Source organism: Sceloporus undulatus, chromosome 2, assembly GCF_019175285.1.
Source record: "Sceloporus undulatus isolate JIND9_A2432 ecotype Alabama chromosome 2, SceUnd_v1.1, whole genome shotgun sequence".
Taxonomy (NCBI): Eukaryota; Metazoa; Chordata; class Lepidosauria; order Squamata; family Phrynosomatidae; genus Sceloporus; species Sceloporus undulatus.
The window spans coordinates 10007034-10030990 of NC_056523.1; the positions used below are offsets into that span (position 1 = coordinate 10007034).

The 23957-nt window shown below is 42.1% G+C and overlaps 2 protein-coding genes across 3 annotated transcripts in view; both read left to right on the top strand.

Moving 5' to 3' along the window:
* The window catches only part of LOC121921898 (zinc finger protein 397-like), a 942727-nt gene that overhangs the window by 187659 nt on the left and 731111 nt on the right, over positions 1–23957 (top strand). The gene's annotated exons all lie outside the window — the stretch shown is intronic.
* LOC121923630 (alpha-2-macroglobulin-like) overlaps positions 1–23957 on the top strand; it is an 82203-nt gene that overhangs the window by 53231 nt on the left and 5015 nt on the right. The window contains exons 18-30 of the mRNA XM_042454222.1: positions 1195–1420; positions 4074–4314; positions 5407–5533; positions 8191–8312; positions 9569–9620; positions 11425–11508; positions 14229–14405; positions 15834–15918; positions 17537–17693; positions 18636–18710; positions 19826–19991; positions 20744–20973; positions 22390–22608. Of these exons, the coding sequence (XP_042310156.1) occupies positions 1195–1420; positions 4074–4314; positions 5407–5533; positions 8191–8312; positions 9569–9620; positions 11425–11508; positions 14229–14405; positions 15834–15918; positions 17537–17693; positions 18636–18710; positions 19826–19991; positions 20744–20973; positions 22390–22608 (1961 nt within the window). The remainder of the gene's footprint in view (positions 1–1194; positions 1421–4073; positions 4315–5406; positions 5534–8190; positions 8313–9568; positions 9621–11424; positions 11509–14228; positions 14406–15833; positions 15919–17536; positions 17694–18635; positions 18711–19825; positions 19992–20743; positions 20974–22389; positions 22609–23957) is intronic.

Here is a 23957-nt window from a genome sequence, read left to right on the forward strand (position 1 = left end):
GCCATTGGAGGATTGGGGTTAAGCAGTGGCAGTCCAGGCCAAGCAGGGCTACGCTTCCTCTCTTTCTCTGTTTTTATTCCTGGCCACATTCTTCTGCATCAGGAACAGGCCTTTTGGTGATGGCCCCATCTCTGTAGAGCCCCCTCCCTAGGCAACTACACACAGCCTTCCATTGCTGACTTTTAACTGGGCTCTACATTTGAGGACTTTACAGAGAGAGAGAGATACACAAACACAACTTCTATGATATTATCTGCTGAACATAAAGATAAGAAAAATGATCACAACTGAGGAACTACATAAAACCAACCTAGATAATGAGAAAATCAAAATAGTCAAAGATTTCCTGTACTTTGGATCAAATATTGAACAGGATAGAGATCTCAGTCAAGAAATCAGAAGACATAGGAGCTTATCACTTGGCGTTCAGTGTGTGATAATCCCTGCCTCCATTCTGGTAATGCTCAGAAAGGTAGAAGGCAGTAGAAAGAGAAGCAAACCACACTCCAGATGAATGGACTCAATCAGGGAGGTCACAGACCTGAATCTGCAAGACGTAAGCAGAGCAGTGGAAGACAGGACATCATGGAGAAGCCTTTCCCGTAGGATCAGCTTGAGTGACTTTAGGGTAGTTAACAACAACAAACTTATCTTCATATCAATTAATTTTATAATCACTGCAGTGGGTCTTTGGTATCCCCTGGGGTTCCAAGCCCCCTTGTGGACACCAAAATCCATAGATGCTCAAATCACATTATATTCAATGGAGTAATAAAATGGTGTCCCACATATAAAATGGCCAAGTCAGGGTTTGCTTTTTTGGGTAGTTGGGGTGAGGGAATATTTTGAAATCTTGGATGGTTGAATCCGTAGATAAAGAGAGCCAACCACTACTGTTTTAATTTTTTAAAGATGTCCTGGTTGTGTTTAGACTGTATTTTTGATACATTGCAATAATCTTTATGCTTTTAAATAACCCATGGGCCATTCTGAAGGCACTGGAATGCCTTCCACCTGAGACCTGCATGTCTAAACTATTTTCATTTTCAGTTGTTGAAGACTTTTCTCTTCAGATAAGCATTTCCCAGCCCAAAGGGATAAATTCCACTCCCCATTTGTACTGATGTTTCTGTTTTTTTCATGCCACTTCTTTGCATTTGGTGGTTTTAATTTCTTGTAAACTGGGGAAAATAGACATTGGGGAAATGGAGTGGTCTATGCTTCATTCTGATCAAATGACTCTCTACCCTTCAGGTGTTGCATTCTCCCAATCTGCGCCAGTCCCAGCACATGCACTTGCAGGAGAAAATTATAGAATTGCTGAGGGCTACTCTGCTATGGAGAGTCAGGATGATCAGCCACAGGAGACTGTTAGAAAGTTCTTCCCTGAGACATGGTTATGGGACATTTATGTAGTGAAGTAAGTAGTGACTGTGAATGTAAAGAATATTTGTTTTTTGTTTTTTAAAAATCTTTTTAAAAAGAGCCAAAGGTGCTCTGTATAAGATTAACAGAAAGAGAGAAAAGTAAGAGGAAGCAAGAGAAAACGAAAGAACAGAAACAGAGGGAGGAATAGTGAGAAATAGAAGACTACAAATAAGATAATAACATATATATATATATATATATATATATATATATATATATATGGGGAAAGAAGGAAATAGAGAGGGAAAAGGGCAATAGGAGAGATTGAAGAACCACAAATATATAGAAGATGTAGAAGAACGCCATATCAGGAAAACAGAAGCTAGAAAAGGAAAGTCTCAATGGGAAAAGGGGAGAAAGAGTCAAGGTAAAGAGACGGGAGAAGTGAAGGGGGAAAAGAAAAAAATAAAATGTGTATGTGTGCATGTGTGTATTCACACACACACATACAGGATTGAGAAAGCATTTCTTGTATTCTAAGTATGATCTATTATATGTTCCAACTATAAACAACAACTCCAAGTATTGTAGTAAGAGATGTAAGAGGTATGATATAACATACCTGTAACAAATCACAAACCAATATTAACCAAAAGTCGGTAATGACCACCAGTAGTAAGAATACAATTATAATATTGCTCGAGATACAAGTCAAGCAAAAAAAAATAAAAAAAATTGTTTAAGGGGGGGGAGGGAGGGAAGGGAAAGGGTAAGGTGATTTGGGATATAATAAAAAAGATTAAAATTGTAAGGTACATAGAAAACTTGTTAACAATCGGAGAAGTAATTATATACGAAAATGCATTATGACTAGGATCTTAGTATATAGTTTATGTAATATTAGAATTAACTTTAAGCCCTGTACATAACAATGGATTACTATTGTATCTTTAAAAATAAAAAAAATAAAAGAGAAAGCATTTGCTAACCAATATTAACATTATCTGACAATGTCTTCTAACAATTGGACCCAAACAGACAGGCCCAGATAAAGCTGCTTTGGGTCACTTTGGAGGTATGCTGTTTAAATGATGCTGTTTAAATGATGCAAAAGAATTGGCAGGAGGAAAAGACATAATCAAAAGGGGAAAAAATGATAGCCAGTAGGAGGTCAGCCACAGCCCAATCACAACTGCAACTAATTTCACAAAGAAGAGGCTCAGAAGACAAACCAATAAGACCCCATGGATACCAAAATCTGTGGATGCTCAAGTCCCATTGAACAATGTAGGGTAGTAAAATTATGTCTCTTATATAAAATGGCAAAGTCAAGAGTTGCTTTTTGAAATGTGTATTTTTGGGAGTATTTTCAAGCCATGGATGTTTGAATTCATGGATAAAAAAATGTGTGGATATGGAGGGCTGACTGCACAACCAGTAGAAGAATTCTCTCCAAATTATGTTCTGTCAGTGGCTTCTTGTCCTTGGTACAAATTCCTCATCAGGACTGTCAAATGTAGTGGCACCTCCAGGTTTCTGAGTGTGTTCCTTAGTTTTTTGTGATCTATACAATCAAATGTTTTGCTGTAGTCTATGAAACACATGCTTTTTAAAAGATTAAATTATTCAAAGAAAATTACAATGTAAAATGATGGGTAGAAGATAATGAGGTGATAATCTTTAAAGATATTCCACCACAAATTCTACACAAAAGGCAGAAATACAAATTCCTAACACATTCTCTTAGGAATTAGATTTCAGATGGGAAAGAATCGAAGGTTTCTCCATCACTTATAAACAGAGATGATACAAATAAATTCAATTAAAAACAGCAAAAGAAATGGAGAAGAAGATTATCCAAGACTATGAAGACAAAAATAAAGAAAAACAGAATACCCAGCAAAATACAAAACAAAGAAAATCCCAAGAAAATGAAGAGGAAATTCAAGTAGGAAGGAATCAACTAGGAGGAGAAGAAGAAGAAACCCAAGAAGAAAAGGAAGGGAATCAACTGAGGAGTGATCAGGGAGTGCAAAGAGAGCAATAACCATGACTGGTTGTTTTAAATTTGCAGTAGAGCAAATAAACAAATACCAACAAATTGGCATGGGGGGGCATTAGGGTTGTTGCCCAAGAGGAAAGAGGGTGGCAGCTTGAAAAGGTTTGGGGACCATTGTTCTAGATGGAGCAAGTTCTTTTTTCTGCAGCTCTGGAGAATAGAACCCGGAGCAATGGATTGAAACTACAGGAAAAGAGAATTCCACCTATATCTCAGGAGGAACTGTCTGAGGGTCAGAGCTGTTTGACAGTGGAATATGCTGCCTCAGAGTGTAGTGGAGTCCCCCTTTCTTGAGTATTTTTTAAACAGAGACTGTATGGCCATATGCCAGGTGTGTTTTGATTGTGTGTTCCTGCATGGCAACTTTAGCAACTGAAAAAGGCAGAAGCTGAAACATTTTGCTTTTTATTTTTGTTTTTTAACTACACACACACACACACACACACACACGTATGCAGATCATATCTGCAGATTATATCAGGTCATATCAGCAAATAAAGGCTAGAATAGCCAATTTGGAAAGGATGCTAGAAATCATCCTATCCAACCCCCATAGTGGTTGTCATATTTGTTATGTGAATTGCCTTTGTGATGGCAGTGAAAGGAAATTCTACACCCCCTTTTGCTTTCCCATGTCTCTTAATAGGAACCTTGGACAAGATGCCAGCGAGATCACTGTGCCAGTCACCATTCCAGACACCATCACAGAATGGAGAGCTGGAGCCTACTGTATGTCAGCAGATACAGGCTTTGGGTTAGCCAGCACCACCACCCTGACGGCCTTCAAGCCCTTCTTCCTTGACTTCACCATGCCCTATTCCGTGGTGCGGGGTGAAGCGTTTGTATTGAAAGCCACCGCCTCCACCTATTTGCAAAGTTGCATACGGGTGAGGAAACTTGGTCAATTTCTGGCTTTCTTGGTTCTTGATTCCTAAACTCTCCATACCTGCATTAGGGGAAGGCAGCTTCTGAAGACACATTTGCCTTTCTGGGAGCTTGCACAATTTGCCATTGAAAGCTACTCCAGTCCCCTCCCCATCCTTAGCCTGCTTTAGGCTATAGGATCATTTTTAGAAATGGGAAGTGACCAGGCCTATATGAACTTGTATGTATTTCTACTTCTGTAATCCTCAAAGCTATCTCAGGTTTTCCAGCCCAGTATTTTATTTTATTTTACTTTTTTATTTGCTTCTTAACTTCTCTGGATTCTAGGAGATACTGGGCAAATCCATATGAGTTTAAAGTTACACTAATTGTGCCTGATAGTGTGCTTGTCTTCCCGGCATTAACATTTCAGTTCACGTGGCTCAAGCACAGACTGGGGCTTTTTGTGTATCCCTGTGAGGTCTAGGGTTGTCTGCCATAATGAAAACTGGGCATGCCTCCTCTCCCTTTAATCACTGTGTAGAAGAGGGAATTTCAGCAGATGTTGCTTGTTAACTGGTTGTGTTATTTGCAACACCTGCTGAAATTCCATCTTCTGCATGACTGTAAAAGGAATGAGAGTTGTCTCCAGTTTTCATTCTGGGAACCTCAGACTGATGTCATGGAGCAGGACTCTTGTGCCTTTAACAGTTGTATAGAATAAGGGATTTCAACAGGTATTGTTTGTCATACAACCAAATAACTAGCTGTTCTTGCTGAAATTCCCTCTTTTATGCAACCAGATTGTGTAAAACCTGGTTGTATGTTTATTTATTCACTATATATCCTGTCTTTCTCCCAAAATGAGATTCATGGTGGCCATTAAAGGTATAGTAGCCCTGTCCTTTATTTCACTTGGCTAGTTAGCCACTGGACATGCTAGCTATCAGATTCTGGGAGATGTAATTCAATCCCCCCCCCCCCCCAACCCCTGCCCTAACTCCTTTTGTATATTGCTCTGTCTCTTGCCTTGGTTACCTCTTTCTTTTCAATCTGAGAATCGTTTCCCACACAGCAACACCCTCAATGTGATGCCTTTTTGTTTTCATGGACAGGTCAAGATATTGCTGGATCCCTCTCCAGACTTTGAGGCTTCCCCTGTGGAAAAAGAGGAGGAATCATATTGTCTGTGTGCAAATGGAAGAAAGACAGTGTCCTGGACAGTGACCCCGAAATCTTTGGGTAAATAGTGAGGCTTAGCATCTTGGAGTCAGACTCAACGGAAAGAGACTCTTGGTTGCTCTAGGATTAGACTACTTTGTTAACTGCCCTCGAGACAGAACCAGCTCATGGCAGCCCTATAGATGAGACATCTCCAAACCCCCTATCATCCACTGCTCTGCTTGATTCATGTTCATGTAGAGTCATGGCCATGATCTCCCTGAGTCTAGTCATCTGAAATGCAGTCTTCCTCTCTGTCTGCTGCCCTCTACCAGGTACTGTATAAGCTGGCATCTTTGAAAATTGTTGCCAGATGCACTTATTAGAGACTACATAATATTGGTTTTACAAGACTTCGGAGTTTATCACATGGGAGAAATCCTGTGCAGATACGGGGAGGGGGGGTGTTAAATCAGAAAAACTGCAAAAGGGGGTTGATTTTCACATGACGTTATTGTTAAAATGGTGTTAACTCGAACGAAAAATAGATGGAAATTAGACAAAAGCTGTTCCTTTTTACTTTTGGAAAATCCTGAAAGTAAAAAGGAGTGGCTTTTGACTACTTTCCATTTGGGTTAACACCACATTAATAATGATGTGTGTGAAAATCAATCTGCTTTTGTGGGGTTTTTTTCCAAATTTTAAATCCCATTTTTGCATGGGATTCCCCCCATTTGATAAACTCCTCTCTTTGTTATGTGCCTTCAAGTCCACTTTGGCAGCCCTCTCACTGGGTTTCCTAGCAAGCTTCCTTCAGAGGAAGTTTGCCATTGCCAGCCTTGTAGGATGACAGAGAGTGACTTGCCAAAACCCACCCAGTGGTTTTCATGGATGAGCAGGAATTCAGACCCTGATCTCCCAAAGTTCTAGGACTTTATCACACAAGGCAGTAAACCATAACAGCTGGTTAATATTCAAAGACATAGCTATTTTAGTCTGGAAAATATGTATATAAAGCACCAGTATGTAGCACTTTGGGGACTAAATGAAAGAAAAAAGCTGATAACATGAGCTTTCATAGACTTCAGTCTACTTCCTGACATGCATGGGGTGGAATGGAGGGTCCGAGGACACTTGTATAAGGAGGCTGTGTGTGAGAATACAAAACTCTGTGGGTATGGAGATGAGATGACAAGTTCAGTTTTAAATATGGTTGTTGGGGGACAAAGACAGGAGGAAGGATGTTGCCTAAAGCCAAGCTGAGTAAATAACCATATGAACGAGTACTGGAATATAGGGCCTGGACAGATTGGCAGAAAGGGGCAGCAAGACGCTGCCTATTCCTGCCTCGGAAGCAGGCTGCGGCAACCACATGCCATGGCCTGCACATGGCTCAAAAAGAAGCCCCTAAAAGGGGCTTCTTTTGCACCACAAAATGGACGCGATAACTGCCTCTGCGTGGCATTTTGACACTCTCTGTGCACTGCGCCGTTTGGGCACTGTGCACGGCAGACATCATTGTGCTGCGCCCCATGTAAACAGAGGTGTGCCAAGATGGTGTGTGCAGTAGGGTTTGGGAGCATATGAACACTCTGCTCTACCGCAGCCCTAATTCGGGCCCAAGCCGTCACAATGTGCCAGTCTGTCCAGGCTCATTGTGTGGGAACTAAAAAGGAGAATTAACATATTTTGCTGGGACTTATCACATATCGCCTCCTTTCTGTTGTTACCTGTTTCTTTTCATTCACGCATGAATGACCTCTTTTCCCACTTCTGTAGTGCTGGCGTTTGCAGTGTGATAAATCAATTCTGCTTTAATTCCAATTTTTGGTGGGCTTTGGGTGTTGCAATTGCTTGCCCTTTGGCTGCTAGTGATCAGGGATAAAGGAGTTCCTGAGTTGAGTAGGCAAAATTGATTGCTGGCAGACTAACGTGGGCTACGGATTTTTTTATCCATGGATTCAAGCATCCACAGCTTGAAAATATTCAAAAAAGAAATAAATTCCAAAAAGTAAAGATTGGTTTTCCTATTTTATATAAAGGACACCATTTTATTATGCCATTGTATTCAAAGAGACCTGAGCATTTTGGTATCCATGGGCAGTCCTGGAACCAAATGCCAATGGATACCAAGGGTCCACTGTAATTACTTTTATCTGCCATCAGTTAGTCTCTCCTTGAATCAGCAGGTCTTCCCCTCTAGAAAAAAAGACGTTTTCAGAGGTGAAACTTCTTTTAATTTATATTTCTTTAAGGAGTGACTGTATGCATGTGTGCCAAACTAGGCACATACTGGGTAGTACTGGGTGGGCAGTGCCAAATGTTACATGTGATAAGGTATTGATGCAAATGAAGGGAATATTATGATGATTACAAAGGTGTGATAAAGAAGAGAGTAGTCTCGATTGGATAGCACTTTTGAAAATGAACATAATTTCAGCAGGAGACATCCTTGTGTGATAAAGTCCCTAGTCCACCGCCTAAACCACTACACTATCCTTGTTCTCCTCTATCCTCTAAACCAGTTCTTAAGCTATTTGATGCGATGGTACAGCAGCGTTTTTTTTCTTGATGTGCGTGGAAATGGCATCATATTTGTTCCCACCAGGTGCTTCTAGAGTTTTCTTTCTTTATCACTGAGCAGCAGGCAATGGGACACTGTTGCAGAGACCACCATGGTGGCTGGAAAAGAAGCATTTTATTGATATACAGAATGAGGTGGCTATTTTGTATTCAAGGTGAGGTGAACTTCACAGCAAGTGCCGAGGCCCTGAAATCAGATGCCCCCTGTGGGAACGAGGTAGTAGAGACTCCCAGCAAAGGACAAAAGGACACCGTGATCAAACCACTTTTAGTTGAGGTATGTGTGATAGGTGCTTCCATTTTGGCAGAGAGGTATGTGCTGTGAGAAATGGTACCACATATTGAATTACAAATACGTATGTAACACAGAAGAGCTGCTGTCAACACTAGAACAAAGCAAAAAATAAAAAGCACATGTAAGTTCTCAAACTGTAGGATCTTAATGGGTTAATGGGTGTAAATTAAGTAGCGTATACTGCGGAAATTCTCTGTTGAAGAACTAGACAAAAATGCCTTCTCTCACCATTATCTTTTGCATTCGCATTAGAACCCTAGTGACTGCACTAAGAAACCATTAAAACATTAAAGTACGTAGTAGAGGTTGAAGGTACAGTCAGCCCTCCATATCCATGGATTTCTGCATCCACAGATTCAACCATCCACAGCTTGGGGGAGGGGAGGGTGATTTAAATCCAAAAAGTAAACTTTGATTTTCCCATTTTATATAAGAGACACCATTTTACAATGCTTTTGTATATAATGGGACTTGAGCATCCAGAGGTTTTGGTATCCACATAGGGTCCTGGAACCAAACCTTAGCAGATATGAAGGGCCCACTGTAATTATTACAAAATTAATTTATATGAAGACAACATATTGCTCTTTTTAATCATGTCCGGTAAATATAGCATCACTCCACTTAAAAATATTCTAGATATATTTCAGATACATACTGGACTAAAAATCAAATGCAACCTTGGAGACTGACTGAGAAAAATATATTTGTAGCCAATCATGGAGTAGATTGCTGCCACACTCCAGAAATAAAGTAGTTTGACACCACTTTTACTGTCATGACTCAATGCTACAGAATCTTGGGATATGTAGTTTGGTGAGATCTTTAGCTTTTCTTGTCAGAGAACTCTGGTGCCCCACCAAACTACAAATCCCAGGATTCTGTTGCATTGAGTCATGACAGTTAAAGTGGTGTCAAACAGCTTTATTTCTGCAATGTGACAGCAGCCTAGGTTTGCATCTGTGAAATGTTGGAGGGCATGATGTTTTTGTTCTGTTCAGAGCTTGCAAATGTTGTTGTTGTCATTTCTGGAAACAGCTACCAGAATTTTGCAACCAGCATGGCCAGTGGATTTGAGGAGTTGTCTCTGCTTCCCGCTTCCCCACAACCTTTTTCCAAGCTTTGTTTGGGGCCCTATTTGTTTATCTTCAGCATCAATGATATTTCTTGTGTTACGTGCTCAGGGCTTCTCACCTCTCTTTTTCTCTCCTTTTATCCCCCTTGTCCTCACCTTGAAGCCTGAAGGAGTTGAGAAGGAATTAGTCTTCAGCCATTTCCTCTGTAACAGCAGTAAGTCCCTGTTAATGCTCACTCCTATTTTTTCAACATCAGATGCACCATTCACAGTGTATAAATATAACACTATAGGTTTATTCAGATGGTGAAAAGAATCCAGATAGAATCTGGGTTGAATCTTGTTGTTCACATGCAGGGACGTAACCAGAATTTTGGGAAGGGGGGGTCCAGACTAAGTGCCACCATTATAATGGGGCTTGGGTGCGGTGGCGCAGCAGCACACACCATTCATTTTATCTAACGGAAGAAGGGGTCTGGACCCCAAGAACCCCCCCTTGGCTACGTCCCTGTCACATGCATTTTGAATGCATCTGATTAAGTTTTTTGGGATGCTGTCAAAAAATTCACTTAACCCGGGATAATGTTGGGGGGATTCTGAGTTTTTCTAAAAGATTTGCATTCTCGGCTGTGTGGATAACCAATGTGAATAGCCCCGGGATAAACCAAGATAAAACTCTGCATGCCTTGAACGTGCTTCAAATACATTTGCATCATTGACTCAATCTTTATTTGTGTGCTGACATGTGTGGGCACCTGAACTCGCAGAGATGCACACAGATGCCATTCCATAGTATGAACAACAAACTCAGAATGTGTGAGTGATACTATTTACATAGTTGCTCTAAAAAACAACAATGTGTGAATGACCCCTATGATTCCACCTTAGCTGCCATAGCAACATCTTATAGAATCCTGGATTTGCAATTGAGAGAGGGGCATTTTAGAATTCTCAACTAGAGGTAGTTTTTGTTGTTTGTTGTTGTGTGCCTTGAAGTAATTTTCGACTTGATGGGGCCGTAAACGAACCTATCACTGGGTGAAAGAGAGAGTGACTTGCCCAAGATCACCCAGTGGGCTTCCATGGCCAAGTGGGAATCAAACCCTGATCTCTTGAGTCATAATCCAATGCTCAAACCTCTACACCATCCTGGTTGTCCAGAGATCTTTAGCACAATCCCAGGGTTTCATAGGGTGCAGCCATGGCTGCACCCTATGAAACAGTTCAAGTGGAATCCATGTACTGAAATATTGTAGTGTGAATGGTCCCTTGGTATATTCTCTACATTAGCTATGTTCATTTTAAGGTAGGTGCAGGCACATTCCCAGAGGTGATTAAGGCTATATATACTGCAGTATTAATGCAGTTTGGCACCACTTGAACTGTCATGGATCAATGCTATGGAACTCTGGGACTGGTTGTTTTGTGAGATATTTGGCCTTCTCTGTCAGAGAGCTCTGGTGTCAGAGAGCTCTAATGATTGAGAGGCTGAGAGGCTTCAAACAAACTAAGGCAGGTTACAGATTGCCGAAATGCAGCAGTCTGCTGCCAGTTGCTGCATCTGGGAACCGCAGCAGCCAGACGGCGCGGTTCCCGGACGCAGCAAAGAAGGAGCGTGAAAATTGCGCTCCTTCTTGCGGCCCGGAAGAGACACCACGAGACGCTAGTCGCGCACTCGTGGCGTCACTTTCTCTGCACGATGTGCAGACGCAGAGCATCCATTACGTCAAAATGGCAGCGGCCGTGTGGAACGGCCACCGCCATTTGTTACAGACTCAGTCCGTGCTAGGGTTAGGGGTGTCTGGAAGAGACGCCCCTTTCTAACCCTAGCACGGACTGAGTCCGTCCTAGGGTGCCCGTCTATAACGGGCCTATGAAAAGATTAAGAAAGACCAGATATATCAGTAGACAGTTTAAAACCATACATGTTTATCCTAAGGCTGGTAGGGCAGGAAAGGATAGTGGGAATGGTGCAGAGGAGGCACTCATCTTGATTATAACCCCGTGTTTTCCTTACAGAAAATCCACCCTCAGAAGATGTTTCTCTAAAAGTGCCAGAAAATGTGGTCGAAGGATCGGCAAGGGCCTCATTCTGTGTGCTGGGTAAGTGATACAATCTCTTCAGAGACTTTGGGTGCATCTACACTGTAGAAAATATTCAGTCTGACATCACTTTAAATGCTGTAACTCCATCCTATAAAGTCATGGGATTTGTAGTTTTGCAATGTCTTTAGCCTTCTCTGTCAAAGAGTGCTGATGCCTCACAAAACTACAAATCCAAGGATTCTGTAGAATGGAGCCATGACAGATTAAGGAGTATATCACACGGAGCTTTTGGGTGGTTTTGTAGCTCAGTTCCAGCTCACTTCTGAAGTGATTGCACTTCCAGCGATGCGGTTTCATGTCATAAAGGGACTGTTTTATCAGACACCATTGATTTCTATGGGAGCTGCTTGCAAATTGCTTCAGCAGCGTTTCTGAAGTCACCCCTCATTTTGGTTAAAACGGAAAAAGGTGGCTTCAGAGAATTCGCTTCCTGGCTGCCTTCGATTGCACTGCAATTTGTTCTGGTGTGGAAAAGCACTCCAATGCCACCCCCGTTGGCCCCTGCGTCCTGCTCCGACATTCCCCTCCTCCTCCTTCATGCCATCTCCTCCTCTCTGCCAACCAGCCAATCCCATCATCCCCTGTGTCCTCCTAGACCCTGATCTGCTCCCCTCCGTCAGCCTCCCACCAATCTCATCATCCCTGCCTTCTCCTAGACCCCCATCTGCTCCTCTCCTTCACCCTGACACCTTACCCATCATCCCCTGACTGCTCCTGCATCCCCATCTCGCCCCCTCTGCCACCTAACCCATCATCCCTGCTGCTCCTACATCCTGATCCTGGCCCCAGGGATCCCCAGCGACCTATCCCATCATCCCCTGACTGCTCTTGCATCCCAATCTTGGCCCCAGGGACCCCCAGCGAGCTATCCCATCATCCCCTGCCTTCTCCTAGACCCAGATGAAGGATGACAGCTAAAGAGGGGGAAGGGAAGGAGGACAGCGTGCAGAGCCCCACTGAGCATGTGCAGGGGGGGGGCGATTCGAATCGTTGACCTCTCACAGTATGCTCTGATGTGGTAATACAATGTGCAATCACTCCCCTTTGCTTGAGTCCACATCATGTGACTTGCTTGGAATCGAACTGACTCTCTTCTCCCTCACTTCGGAAGGACAACAGAAAGGCAACCAGGTGTGGGAAAACATGACATTTTAACCTCAATCCGAATTGCTAGAGAGGAGTGACTCTGGATCTGGTGTGGAAAAACATCACACTTTGCACTGCTAGAACAGGAGTGACTGTGGATCTGAGCTGCAACCCCCCCCAATGTGTGATAAGGTCCAAAGTGGTGTCAAACTGCATTATTTTTCCAGTGTAGGTGCAGTCTGTGCTACTATAGTGGTCCCTCCACATTCATTGGGGTTAGGGACATAGGACCTCTGTGAAAATGGAAAAACTGCAAATAAAAAAACACTATTTTTTTTTACCTGAGCTAGATGCTCTAGTGCAATTGTGTGGTCAACATCTGCCAGACATTGAACACAGAATTGCCCTGGAGGAGCTACAAATGCCTAGTGGAGTGTCCTCTCTAGGTCTTTCCATGTGACTTTTGGTTCAGGTTGACCATAGAGTTGTGCTGGAGGACCTAGAGATTCCTAAAGAGAACATATTAATAAAATCCATGAATAATCAAATCTGCAAAAGTCAAATCCTCAAATGTGGAGGGACAACTGTAAATGCAGAGATTACTAAATGCATAGGCTACTAAATGCCATTACTCTTGTCTAAAAAATCTACATTCTGGTCATATTTTTCTTTCTTGACTACAGCCTTCATTTTCTTTTTTGACTGAACCAAGGTACAGGCTGAATCTCCCTTATCTGGAATTCTAACATCTGAAATACTCCAACACCAAAACTTGTTTCATGAGTGGCTGAGATAGTGACACCTTTGTTGTCTGATGGTTCAGTGTACACAAACTTTGTTTCACTCACAAATTATTTCACAATAGTGTATTATTTCAAAATAGTGTAGACTATATGTATAAGGTGTATATGAAACATAAATGAATTTTATGTTGACACTTGGATCCCATCTCCAAGATACCTCTGTATATATTGCTGTTAACTGCCTTCAGATCGGCCTTGACTCATGGCAATCTTGTGAATGAGACATCTTCAAGCCCCGCTATCCTCTTCCTCTCTCTGCTTAGGTCTTGTAGATTTGTTCATGTCACCTCCCTGATTGAGTCTAGTTATCTTGTGTGCAATCTTCCTTTCTTCTGCCGTCAACCTTCCCAAGCATTATTTTCTTTTCTAATGAGTCCTGCCTTCCAGGGAGAGTTCAGGCTTAATCTGTTTTAGGACCTATTTGTTTGTCTTTTTGGCTGTTCATTTCATTATTCATATACAGTTGGGCCTCCCTATTCATGGATTCAAGCATTCATGGTTTGAAAATATTTTTAAAAAATATAAATTCTAAAAAGTAAACCTTGATTTTGCTATTTTATATAAGGGATGCCATTTTATTATCCCTTGTATTTAATGGGACTTGAGCATCCATGGATTTTGGTATCCACAGGGCCCCTGGACCCAAACCTCAGGAGATGCCAAGGGCCCATTGTATGCAAATACAGATATTCCAAAATCCCAAGTACTTCTGGTTCCAGGTGTTTAGGATAAGGGAAGATTCAGCCTGTATAGAAAATTTGATCTGTTGTTTGGAAATCATGAAATTCTGCCACTGACCCTCTACTTGTGTCTCTTCCTGGGCTCTAGGTGACATTCTGGGCAATGCCATTCAGAACTTGCATCAGCTTCTCCGGATGCCCTATGGTTGTGGCGAGCAGAATATGGCCCTTTTTGCCCCCAACATCTACATCTTGAACTACCTGAATAATACCGGGCAGCTGACGGAGGAGATCAAATCCAAGGCTATTGGATACCTAGTTTCTGGTGAGGAGAGCAGGAAGTGCTGCAAAGGGAATTCCTACTCTTGTTTTCTTCAGGAAAGTAGGGGGAGAATAAAATGGTTCCTCTCTGGTTGTGTGTGTGTATAATCAAGGCTGTTAGCTTTAATGGTATGAACTAATAGGGTAAGGAATAAAAATATTAATTAATTGGTATGAGCCTAGTGTAGTGGGGCTGCTAGCATTAATTTGGTTACACCATCAGATTAATCAACTGCAGTTGTTGTTTTTATTTGCTGTTAAATGGGCTCCTGACCCTATGAAATTGAGACCTTCAAGAGCCCTGGCCATCAACAGTCCTGCTCAGGTTTTGCAAGCTCAGGCTGCATCTGCACTGCAGAATTAATGCAGTTTGATACCAGATTAACTGGGCTAAATGCTATAGAATTATTGGATTTGTAGTTTTGTGTGGTATTTAGCCTTCTTTGTCAGAGAGCTCTTGCGCCATAGCAAATGAGAAATCCCAGGATTCCATAGCATGGAGCCATGACAGTTAAACTTGTATCAAACTGCAATAATTCTACAGTGTGGCAGCAGCTCCTGTGCCATGATTGAGTCTACCCACCTTTAATGCGGTCTCCCTCTTTTTCTACTGCCTTCCACCTTACCAGGCATTACTGTCTTTTCCAATGAGTCATATGTTCTCATGAAAAATCAACTAAAGTACTAGTGGTTTAATTGGTATGGGCTAATTTTAATGGGGTTACTGGTTTTAATTTGGCTAAATTTAAAAGGGACAAATGGTAATGAGGTCAAACATTTAAATGGTGAACTGTGCTGGTCCTGGATACTTTGAGGAGATGCCATTCACTCTTTTGACCAGGAAAAGGGCAACCCAGAGAATCTGGAGAGGTCAAAGGCCACACAAGCGAGGGCCATGTCAGGTCCCAGCACTGCATTTTATCCACTCCATGTTAGTTTCTCAAAGGAGGAAGCAAAAGTATTAAAGATGCCCTCTTCTCTAACAATAATTAATCATAGAATTGGAAGAGACTACATGGGCCATCCAGTCCAATTGCCTGCCATGCAGGAAAATATAACAAAGCCTTTCTTTATGAAATAGCAGCCACCTAAATGCTCTGAAGGCACCAGATCCCATCTGATCTTGGACGTTGAGCAGGGCCAGGCTTGGTTAGTGCTTGAATGAGGGACCACCAAGGAATATCAGATGCTGTAGGCTATATCAAGAAGAAAACAATGGCAAATCACTTCTGAGTACTCCCTAGGAAAACCCAATGAAATTCATGGCATCATCAGAAATTGACAGATGGCTTCAAGGCACATTCATTTTGACATAATACTTTACCTTACCGCTTCCTTCCTGACATAGAAAGACACCTCTGTTGAAATTTGGGTAACATATACATTTTATGGACATGTTGTGGAAGGAAGTAATGTTCATTCTTTATTTCAGGCTACCAAAGGCAGCTGAACTACAAGCACTCCGATGGTTCCTACAGCACTTTTGGAGAACGTTATCAGGAGCCAGGAAATGCCTGGTGAGATTTTCAGTGTCAACTTCAGATCCCAAAGATGTGCAACGCTGTGTGTGTATGGTGTCGCAAAATTATGGGGGAGTCTTGAGAAGCTGCAGGACAAGTTACAGTATTCCTAACAACCTCTGTTTTTAAAAAAGCGTAATTGAAGCTGTGTGGTTATGGAGGTATAGGTTGCTTTTACACTACACAGTTATAGTACTGTGGAGTGTATCACACAAGGAAAGACAGTGGAACTGCACTCCACTCTACACTGCATCCACCTGCTAGCTAGAAGCAAGTAGGGTGGATTAAATGTTCTTTATCCTGTCTCCCTATAAAGGTGAAAAGGAATAATCCCCTCATTTCACCTTGATCTGGGAACAGCCCATTCAGCAAAAATCTCTGTTTTAATTTCTACACAGGAAAACATGTTCTCTTTCTGTCTGTATACGTGTGTGTGTGTTTGGATGACAAGCTGTGAACAACTGTGTTTAATACTTAATGCATGACATCACCAGGTCTCAGGTTTTGGACTGGAAACCTGAAGGCCTAGGACAATCTTGAACTGATAACCCAGGGTCTGAACAGACCACCCCTAAGGGGCAGCCTGCAGCCACCTCTGTCACACTGCCACCCCAATCTGGCCACAGAAAGGGCACCATAGCTGCCAGCGCCACAGCTTTTTGGTGCTCTTTTGGCACTGTGTCATCTGGACACAGTGCCAGAGAAGTGCCGTGATGCTGCCCACTACAGTGGTACCCCGGGATACGAATGCGCCGCCTTACGAAATTTCCGGGTTACGGAAAAAATCCATTGAAAAAAACTGTTCCGGGTTACGAAGGTTATTTCGGGTTACGAAAAAATTTTTGGTGCTTTTCGGCGCTTTTTCGCACGAAATCGCGGCTTTCGCTATTAGCGCCTATGGCTTTTTCGGCTTACGAAGATTTTCGGGTTACGAACGCGGCGGCGGAACGAATTAAATTCGTAACCCGGGGTACCACTGTATGTGGTTGGGTATACAGTGTGATGGCAGTGTCGAGGTGTGTGTCATGCAGATGCCATGGCCCAACTCTGCCCCCAGGCCAGTGTATAACACCAGTCTGTTCAGGCTCTCAGTCAACCAGAGGACTTTTTCTTCAGCCACCCCTAGAGTTCAGCCACCCCTAGACTGTGGAATGACCTGCTGGAAGAGATTCAACAGCTGAATACATTATCCAAATTTAAGACAGCATTAAAGATCAGCCCCTTCAGGCAGGCTGTCCAGATGATTTTTAAATTGTAAATTGTAAATTATGAATTTTAAATGTGGATTTTATTCTAATATGAATATATCTTACTTGTCCTTTTAAACTTATGTGTGTTTTAACTGATGTGTTTTTAACTAATGTCATGTATTTGTTAATTGTTGTTTTTCCCCACCTCTATCCATGAGGAGAGGTGGGTAAGAAATAATAATAATAATAATAATAATAATAATAATAATAATAATAATGTGGCAACGGTGCCATGAGTCCACAAAACAGAGATGCAATGCAAGCCCCCCAAAGTGGGTGGTAGGCCACATGTGGCTCATTCCTGCAGGAAGTAAAATGAAATGAGTAAATAAATTACTCTTTTTGCCTCCTGTGGTGCCTTGCAGGTTGACAGCATTTGTGCTCAAGTCCTTTGCTCAAGCCCAGCACCACATCTTTTTGGAACAAAATCACATCAGGGATGCTCAGGCCTGGCTAGCCGTCCGACAGAAGGAAAATGGCTGCTTCCGGAGCAGCGGGACCCTTCTAAACAACGCCCTAAAGGTAAAGTGGGAGGAGGTGTATTGTGAGAATTGGAGGTTAGCACAGTTATGAGAACTGGGGGTTAGTTAGACCAAGAGCAAACATATTTTGGAAGTGATATTTGAATCTGTGAGGTTCAAGCTTAAATTGGAAAATTTAATGGACACATAACTCAGAGCTTGGAAAATTTATTTTTGGAATTATAACTCCCGTAATCTTCCAGCCAGCATTTTGTATTCCAAAAAAATAAAGAAAATGTTTCTAATATCTAAATCTTACAGATCAGTACTGTTCAAGAGGACCAGGGTGGCATAGTGGTTTGAGCATTAGACTATGGGGCTAATTTTATTAATTAAAGAGAGATTAAAGCGCATTTAAAGCATCCTGCAAATAAAGCGAAAATGGCAAGTAATTGCACTAATGATTATCACACACAACTGTGCAAATAAAGTGATATTGGAAATGCATTGTTGCTGAAATCCTGAAAGTAAAAAGATGTGTGTCAATGCTTCTTTGTAACCACTTTAATGGTGGGTTTTGTGTGATATCACGTTTTGCGTAATTATGTGGTTTGTCCGGGATATTCACAGCCAACTCCCGATCTCCTTCGTGTGATAAACTCTCATGATTCCCACTGTGGGAGAAAGGCAGGATATAAATGAAATACATTTTAAAACTTGAAATAAATAAGAATGCCTACTCAGCCATGGAAACCCACTGGGTGACCTTGAGTGAGGCACATGCTCTCAGCCTCAGAGGAAGGCAAGAGCAAACATTCTCTAAACCCAGTGATAAGGTTCGCCTTAGGATCGCCATGAATTGGAAACAATTTGAAGGCACACAACAACAACGTGCTGTTCTCATGTAAAACATATAGAATGTTGATCTTAGAAGAAGCTTTTGGAAGATGGCTTTCTTGTATTCTGTGGATCTGATGGATGCTTCTCACCTTCTTTCTTACAGGGTGGAGTTGACGATGAGGTCAGCCTCTCAGCCTACATTGCCATTGCTTTACTGGAGATTCCGCTTCCTGTCACTGTAAGTATGTTTCTCCTCCCTCCCTTAATCCATGAGGATTAAGGAAAGCATGGAGTAAACTCCTTATGAAGTTCAACAATCCTTGATAAATAGCAAACCAAGAGAAATGTGGAATTTTAGCATATGCATGGCCATGCTATTAACTGTTTCCCATGGTTTGTTTAGTTTAACATTTGAGAAAGTTACTTTTTTTGCTGGAGTTCCCAGAATTGCAGGTCAGCATGGCCAGTGGTGATTCTGGGAGTTATTTAAAAAGCGCCATTTTTCCAATCTGTGGCTTAGCTGCTCTGGGAAGAATTGGGTAGTGGGCATAATGCATTCATAATAAATGAGAATTCTCAAGATCTTAGGACCTCGGCCTTCTGATCTTCAAGGGCAAGGGGGAGGAATCTCAAGGTGAAAGTACTATTTTGAAAATATAAACATGTACATACATACACATACACTTTCCCCATTTGTTATCCTTGAGTGTTTTTATTTGAATGGCATACTCTGTGCAACTGTGGTTGACACATAATGAATCATGCTTAATGACATCACCAGGGACTACCCCATGATATTCCCCTGATAGCATCACTAGGGCCTGCTCTCTGGCATCAGTTGGGGGGGGGGTCATCCTTTGGTCTCAAGTTTTGGCCCTCAAATCTTAGGACCTGGTATAGTCCCCTTTATCCACAATCTCCCCATCCAGGGCCAGCCGTGCTATTAAACAGAGTGGAGCAGAGTGAAGATTTGGGTTATCATGAAAGAACAACTTATTGTTACTTATATATTTTGTTATTACTGTATTTTTACTACCAAGGATGGGAAGGGGAGCTGGAGACATTTTCTGCCTCACATGCCAAACTAACTTGGTTAGTTTTGAATATCAGAAAGCGTTTGACTCACATGGGAGAGGGCACTTCCTTGGTGGCAAACTGTCTTCAGTCAGTCTTGCCTTCACTCTCTCCATGATTCTGCCCATCCAGCATAGATGACCCCTCTACCAGGAAAGGAATGTGATATATTTTTGTTCTCTAAACAGTGTAATGGATTACGCCGTTGCCATTCAAATCTTGCAGGAGGTTTAGCAGGATGGCACAGGATTAATGCCTCTTTTTTCCCTCTCCCCTCAGCACTCTGTGGTGCGTAATGCTTTGTTCTGCTTGGAGACAGCAGCAGAATCAAAAGAGATCCACGTTTACACTCGGGCCTTGATGGCTTATGCCTTTGCACTGGCAGGGAAAGAGGAGAAGCGAGAAGAGATGTTGCGCCTCCTCAATGAGGTTGCTGTGAATGAAGGTAAGAAAGAAGGATTCGAGATGGAGGGAGATGAATCTTGACCTGTCAAAGTCAATGCTAGAGGGTAGACCAGCAGGGTGCTTGCCATGGGCCTTGAGGTGAAGAGGGTACTAAGCTGTCAAGTCCATCAGTTAGCCAAATTCAGAAATTTAGGCTTCAGTAATGAAAACTCAGCAAACTATAGATCCACACCAGAGATGTTCACTGTCAGAACTAAATGGCAAGTGTTAGCAATGCCTAATTACTGTATATACTCATGTATAAGTCTAGAAATTTTAGTTAAAAAATTGACCCCAAAAACCTAGGTCGACTTATTCACAGGTCAATGTAAGTACTGTACTTTAACTCTTATCAAAAAGGAATCACTCCCTGGTGAAAGGTGGGAGCTTAATCCCTTCTCAGAGCACCTAAAAAAAGCATCAACCCCTCTCTACTATCTCATCACCCAGCCTTTTGGGTGAGCACAAGCAGTTATACTTGTCAAAATTTCTTAAGTTCTTTAGCATCGTTTTCCTTTACTTCTGAACAAATCTTAGAAAAAAAAACCTGTGATAGGGTCGCCTTAGGGTCACCAGAAGTCAGAAATGACTGGAAGGCACACCACCACCACAACTACACATACATGTAAATATTCCTATGTTATACTTGAAATTTGTTAAAGAAATAAAGTGCAGAAAAAATAAGGGTGATCACTAAGCCTAGGCTTGGTTTTCTGATCCAAACCCTAACCCTTCTTTCTTTGTCTGAATCAGATAATTCCCTTCACTGGCAACGGCCTAAGAAACAGGAGGAAGAGAAGGATGACCTGTCATACTATCACCCTCCTGCTCCATCAGCAGAAGTAGAGATGACATCCTACGTGCTCTTGGCTTACCTGACCAAACGGCCAGCACCATCTGAGGACGACTTGGCAACAGCCACTCGCATTGTCCTGTGGCTTATCAAGCAAGCGAACCCGACAGGGGGATTCTCTTCTACTCAGGTAGGTTCCTTCCTTCCATGAACTCAGTGATGGTGGATGTTAGAGAGAACCCTGCTCAGGGCAGCTGTCTCTAAACTGCACTGTAATAGGGGAAATCCTTGTGCGTTCTTTAAAGTAATATTTTATCTGTCCTCTCCTGTGCCATTCCACCAGATAAAGGGTGGAATTCATTTAGGGACACCTGCATACATGTCCATGTGTCCTTTTTCAGGTGCAGCAGTTTGGTACAGGTTGTATCTCCCTTAATTTAAATGCTTGGAGCAGAAGTGTTTTGGATTTTGGAGTTTTTTGGAATTTGGAATTTATATATATTGAGATATCTTGGAGATAAGACCCAAGTCTAAATGAAATTCATCTATATTTTGTTTTATACACAATATTTTAAATCATTTTGTGCATGAAACAAACTTTGTGTACACTGAACCAAAGCTGTCACTATCTCAGCTACCCATGTGGACAATTTTGGATTTTGGAGTATTTTGGATTTCAAAATTCTGGATAACGGAGACTCAACCTGTATTCCTTGCCCTTTCTCTTCATGTAGTGGCCAAAGGTTTCACTGACGTACTGTAAAGCCCAGAAATCACCCTCAAATGCGTTCCCATTACTTTTTACACTCCCAGAAGTTTCACACTACAGATTTCACTCCAGGCATCTTAGGTCAATGTGGGCTAAAATCCATGAGATTTCTTCTTTCCTGTTAGCGTCAAAGATGCAATTGGATCCTTTAATATCTTTGTGACATTGAAACCTCTGTGTAACACAAGGGCAGATGGGGATATATGATATGATGTCCTCACAACTGGCAAGCATGATCATCATGATAATGTTTACAAATTCCCTTTTCCCTAGAATTGGGACTGAAGGTGGCTTACAATTTAAAACAAGTGCAGTATAATTAAAAAATACAACTATTCACAGTATTAGTCAGCCAGCGGGGTGTTGTGATTTGAGTGTTGAACTGGGACTCTGGGAGACCGGGATTTGAATCTCCACTCAGCCATAGAAAGTCACTGGGTGACCTTGGGCAAGGCACATTCTCTCAGCCTCAGGGGAATGCAAAGACAAAAAAACCCTATCTGGACCAATCTTGCCAAGAAAATGATAAGTTTGCCTTAGGGTCGCCATAAGTTGGAAACAGCTTGAACGCACACAACAGCAGCATTCGCAATATTAAGATAATTTGAAGCATGCACCTACAAAGGATAAAGAGCAGTTAAAAATAGGGAAATAAAAATAATATAACATCCTATTGAAAGGCTGATGTTTAGAAAAACTTCAGTTGGAATAAAAAAAGTCATGGCCTGCTGACAGGATAGCAAGGAAGGAACCTCTCTGGAAAAGGAGTTCCAAAGCTTAGATGCAACCACTAAGAAGGCCCTATCCCTAACCACCTTTTCTTGCTTTTTGCTGTAGGATACTGTGGTGGCCCTTCAAGCCCTCTCCCTCTATGGCAGTTCTACCTTTGCCAAGAGCAGTACAGCCGTACAAGCAACCCTGAAATCTGGGGAGAATGTCCTGAAGCAATTCCAGGTGGAAAAGGCCAACCGTCTGCTGCTTCAGTGCCAGAGTGTACCTGAGTTGCCGGGAGACTATCATATTGAGGTGGCAGGGGAAGGCTGTGTCTATGCTCAGGTGAGTGTCCAGAGGGTGTCTGGGAGAGAGAATAAAAACAGTCCCATTGTCAGATGGCACAATAGAGGGGGTGTTGAAGGCGGGCAAGTTTAAGTCAAGAATACCCAACCTTTGGTCCCCAAGGCCTGAATTTAATGCTGGATGAGGGAGGTATTGTATATACTTGTGTATAAGTCTAGAAATGTTAGTCAAAAAACTGAACCAAAAAACCTGGGTCAACTTATCCACAGGTTAATGTAAGTACTGTACTTTCACTCTTATGTAAAAAAAAAAGCAGCATCCCCTTCTCTGAGTAGGATAGCAAAAAGCAAGAGCTTAATCTGTCCTAGAAGCACCTAAAAGAAATACTCCTCCAGGGAGTGGTACAAGGAACAACTGATTAAATACACACATGTAAATGATATCAATTGTAAAATTATTTTGAGAGTTGCATCTGAAGACCTTAAGTAAGTAAGTACCTACAGGGTGAAACACACCAGGTCTTTTAGTGCATAAGCTTTATGAGACAGGTCTCCCTCTTCATTCATGGCTTTATGGTAGGGGTGGGAATTGTGTGACCCTACAGATGTTGTTGGACTACAACTCCCAGCAGTCCTAGCCAGCATAGCCAAATGGTGAGGAAGGCTAGGAGCTGTAGTCCAGCAATATTCAGGGGGCTGCATGATTTGCAACCATTTTATTAGATGTTCTATGTGTTTCTTTTCCAACTTCCCATGACCAACACATGCATACACAGGCTTGCGTCCTGTTAGTGAAGTACAAAGTGTATATCCAGCTTATGTATGTATCTTCTTTTTGGTCACTGCAGAAGTTAATATTCTTCCCTCCACAAACAAACCCCTTTCACAGGACTCTCCATTTTTCTGCAATAGCCACTGTCCCCATCCATTCAGTAGTTAGTAGAGAGCAAGGGAGAACAGGGAAGCATCTGGTTATGTCCTATAGCCAGATGTACAGTAATGACATAACCATTGAAGTCCACCAGGTTCCTCCAGATATCTTGGTACATGATGTCACTGGACTGCTTCTGGCTACACACTTCTCCAGTTCTCTCTGCTTTCAACCAGCCACTGAATAGCTCAGGGTGGGGGATGCAGTGACTAAACAGTGAGTCCAGGAGAGGGCTGAGAGAAGAAACATAGCATGCTTTCATCTATGCAACTTTTACATTACACTGTGCAATACAGAATCTTTGCAAGTCCATCACATGCACACACTTTTCCTATTCTGGGAACAAATGTTAAGCTCTTCAGGGTATACCCTCCAAGAGTTCACAGATGAACACTGAGACATTTTTGGCCAAGCAATATCAGAGTATGGTCAAAATGGCCAAAGTTAATGAGAAGAAA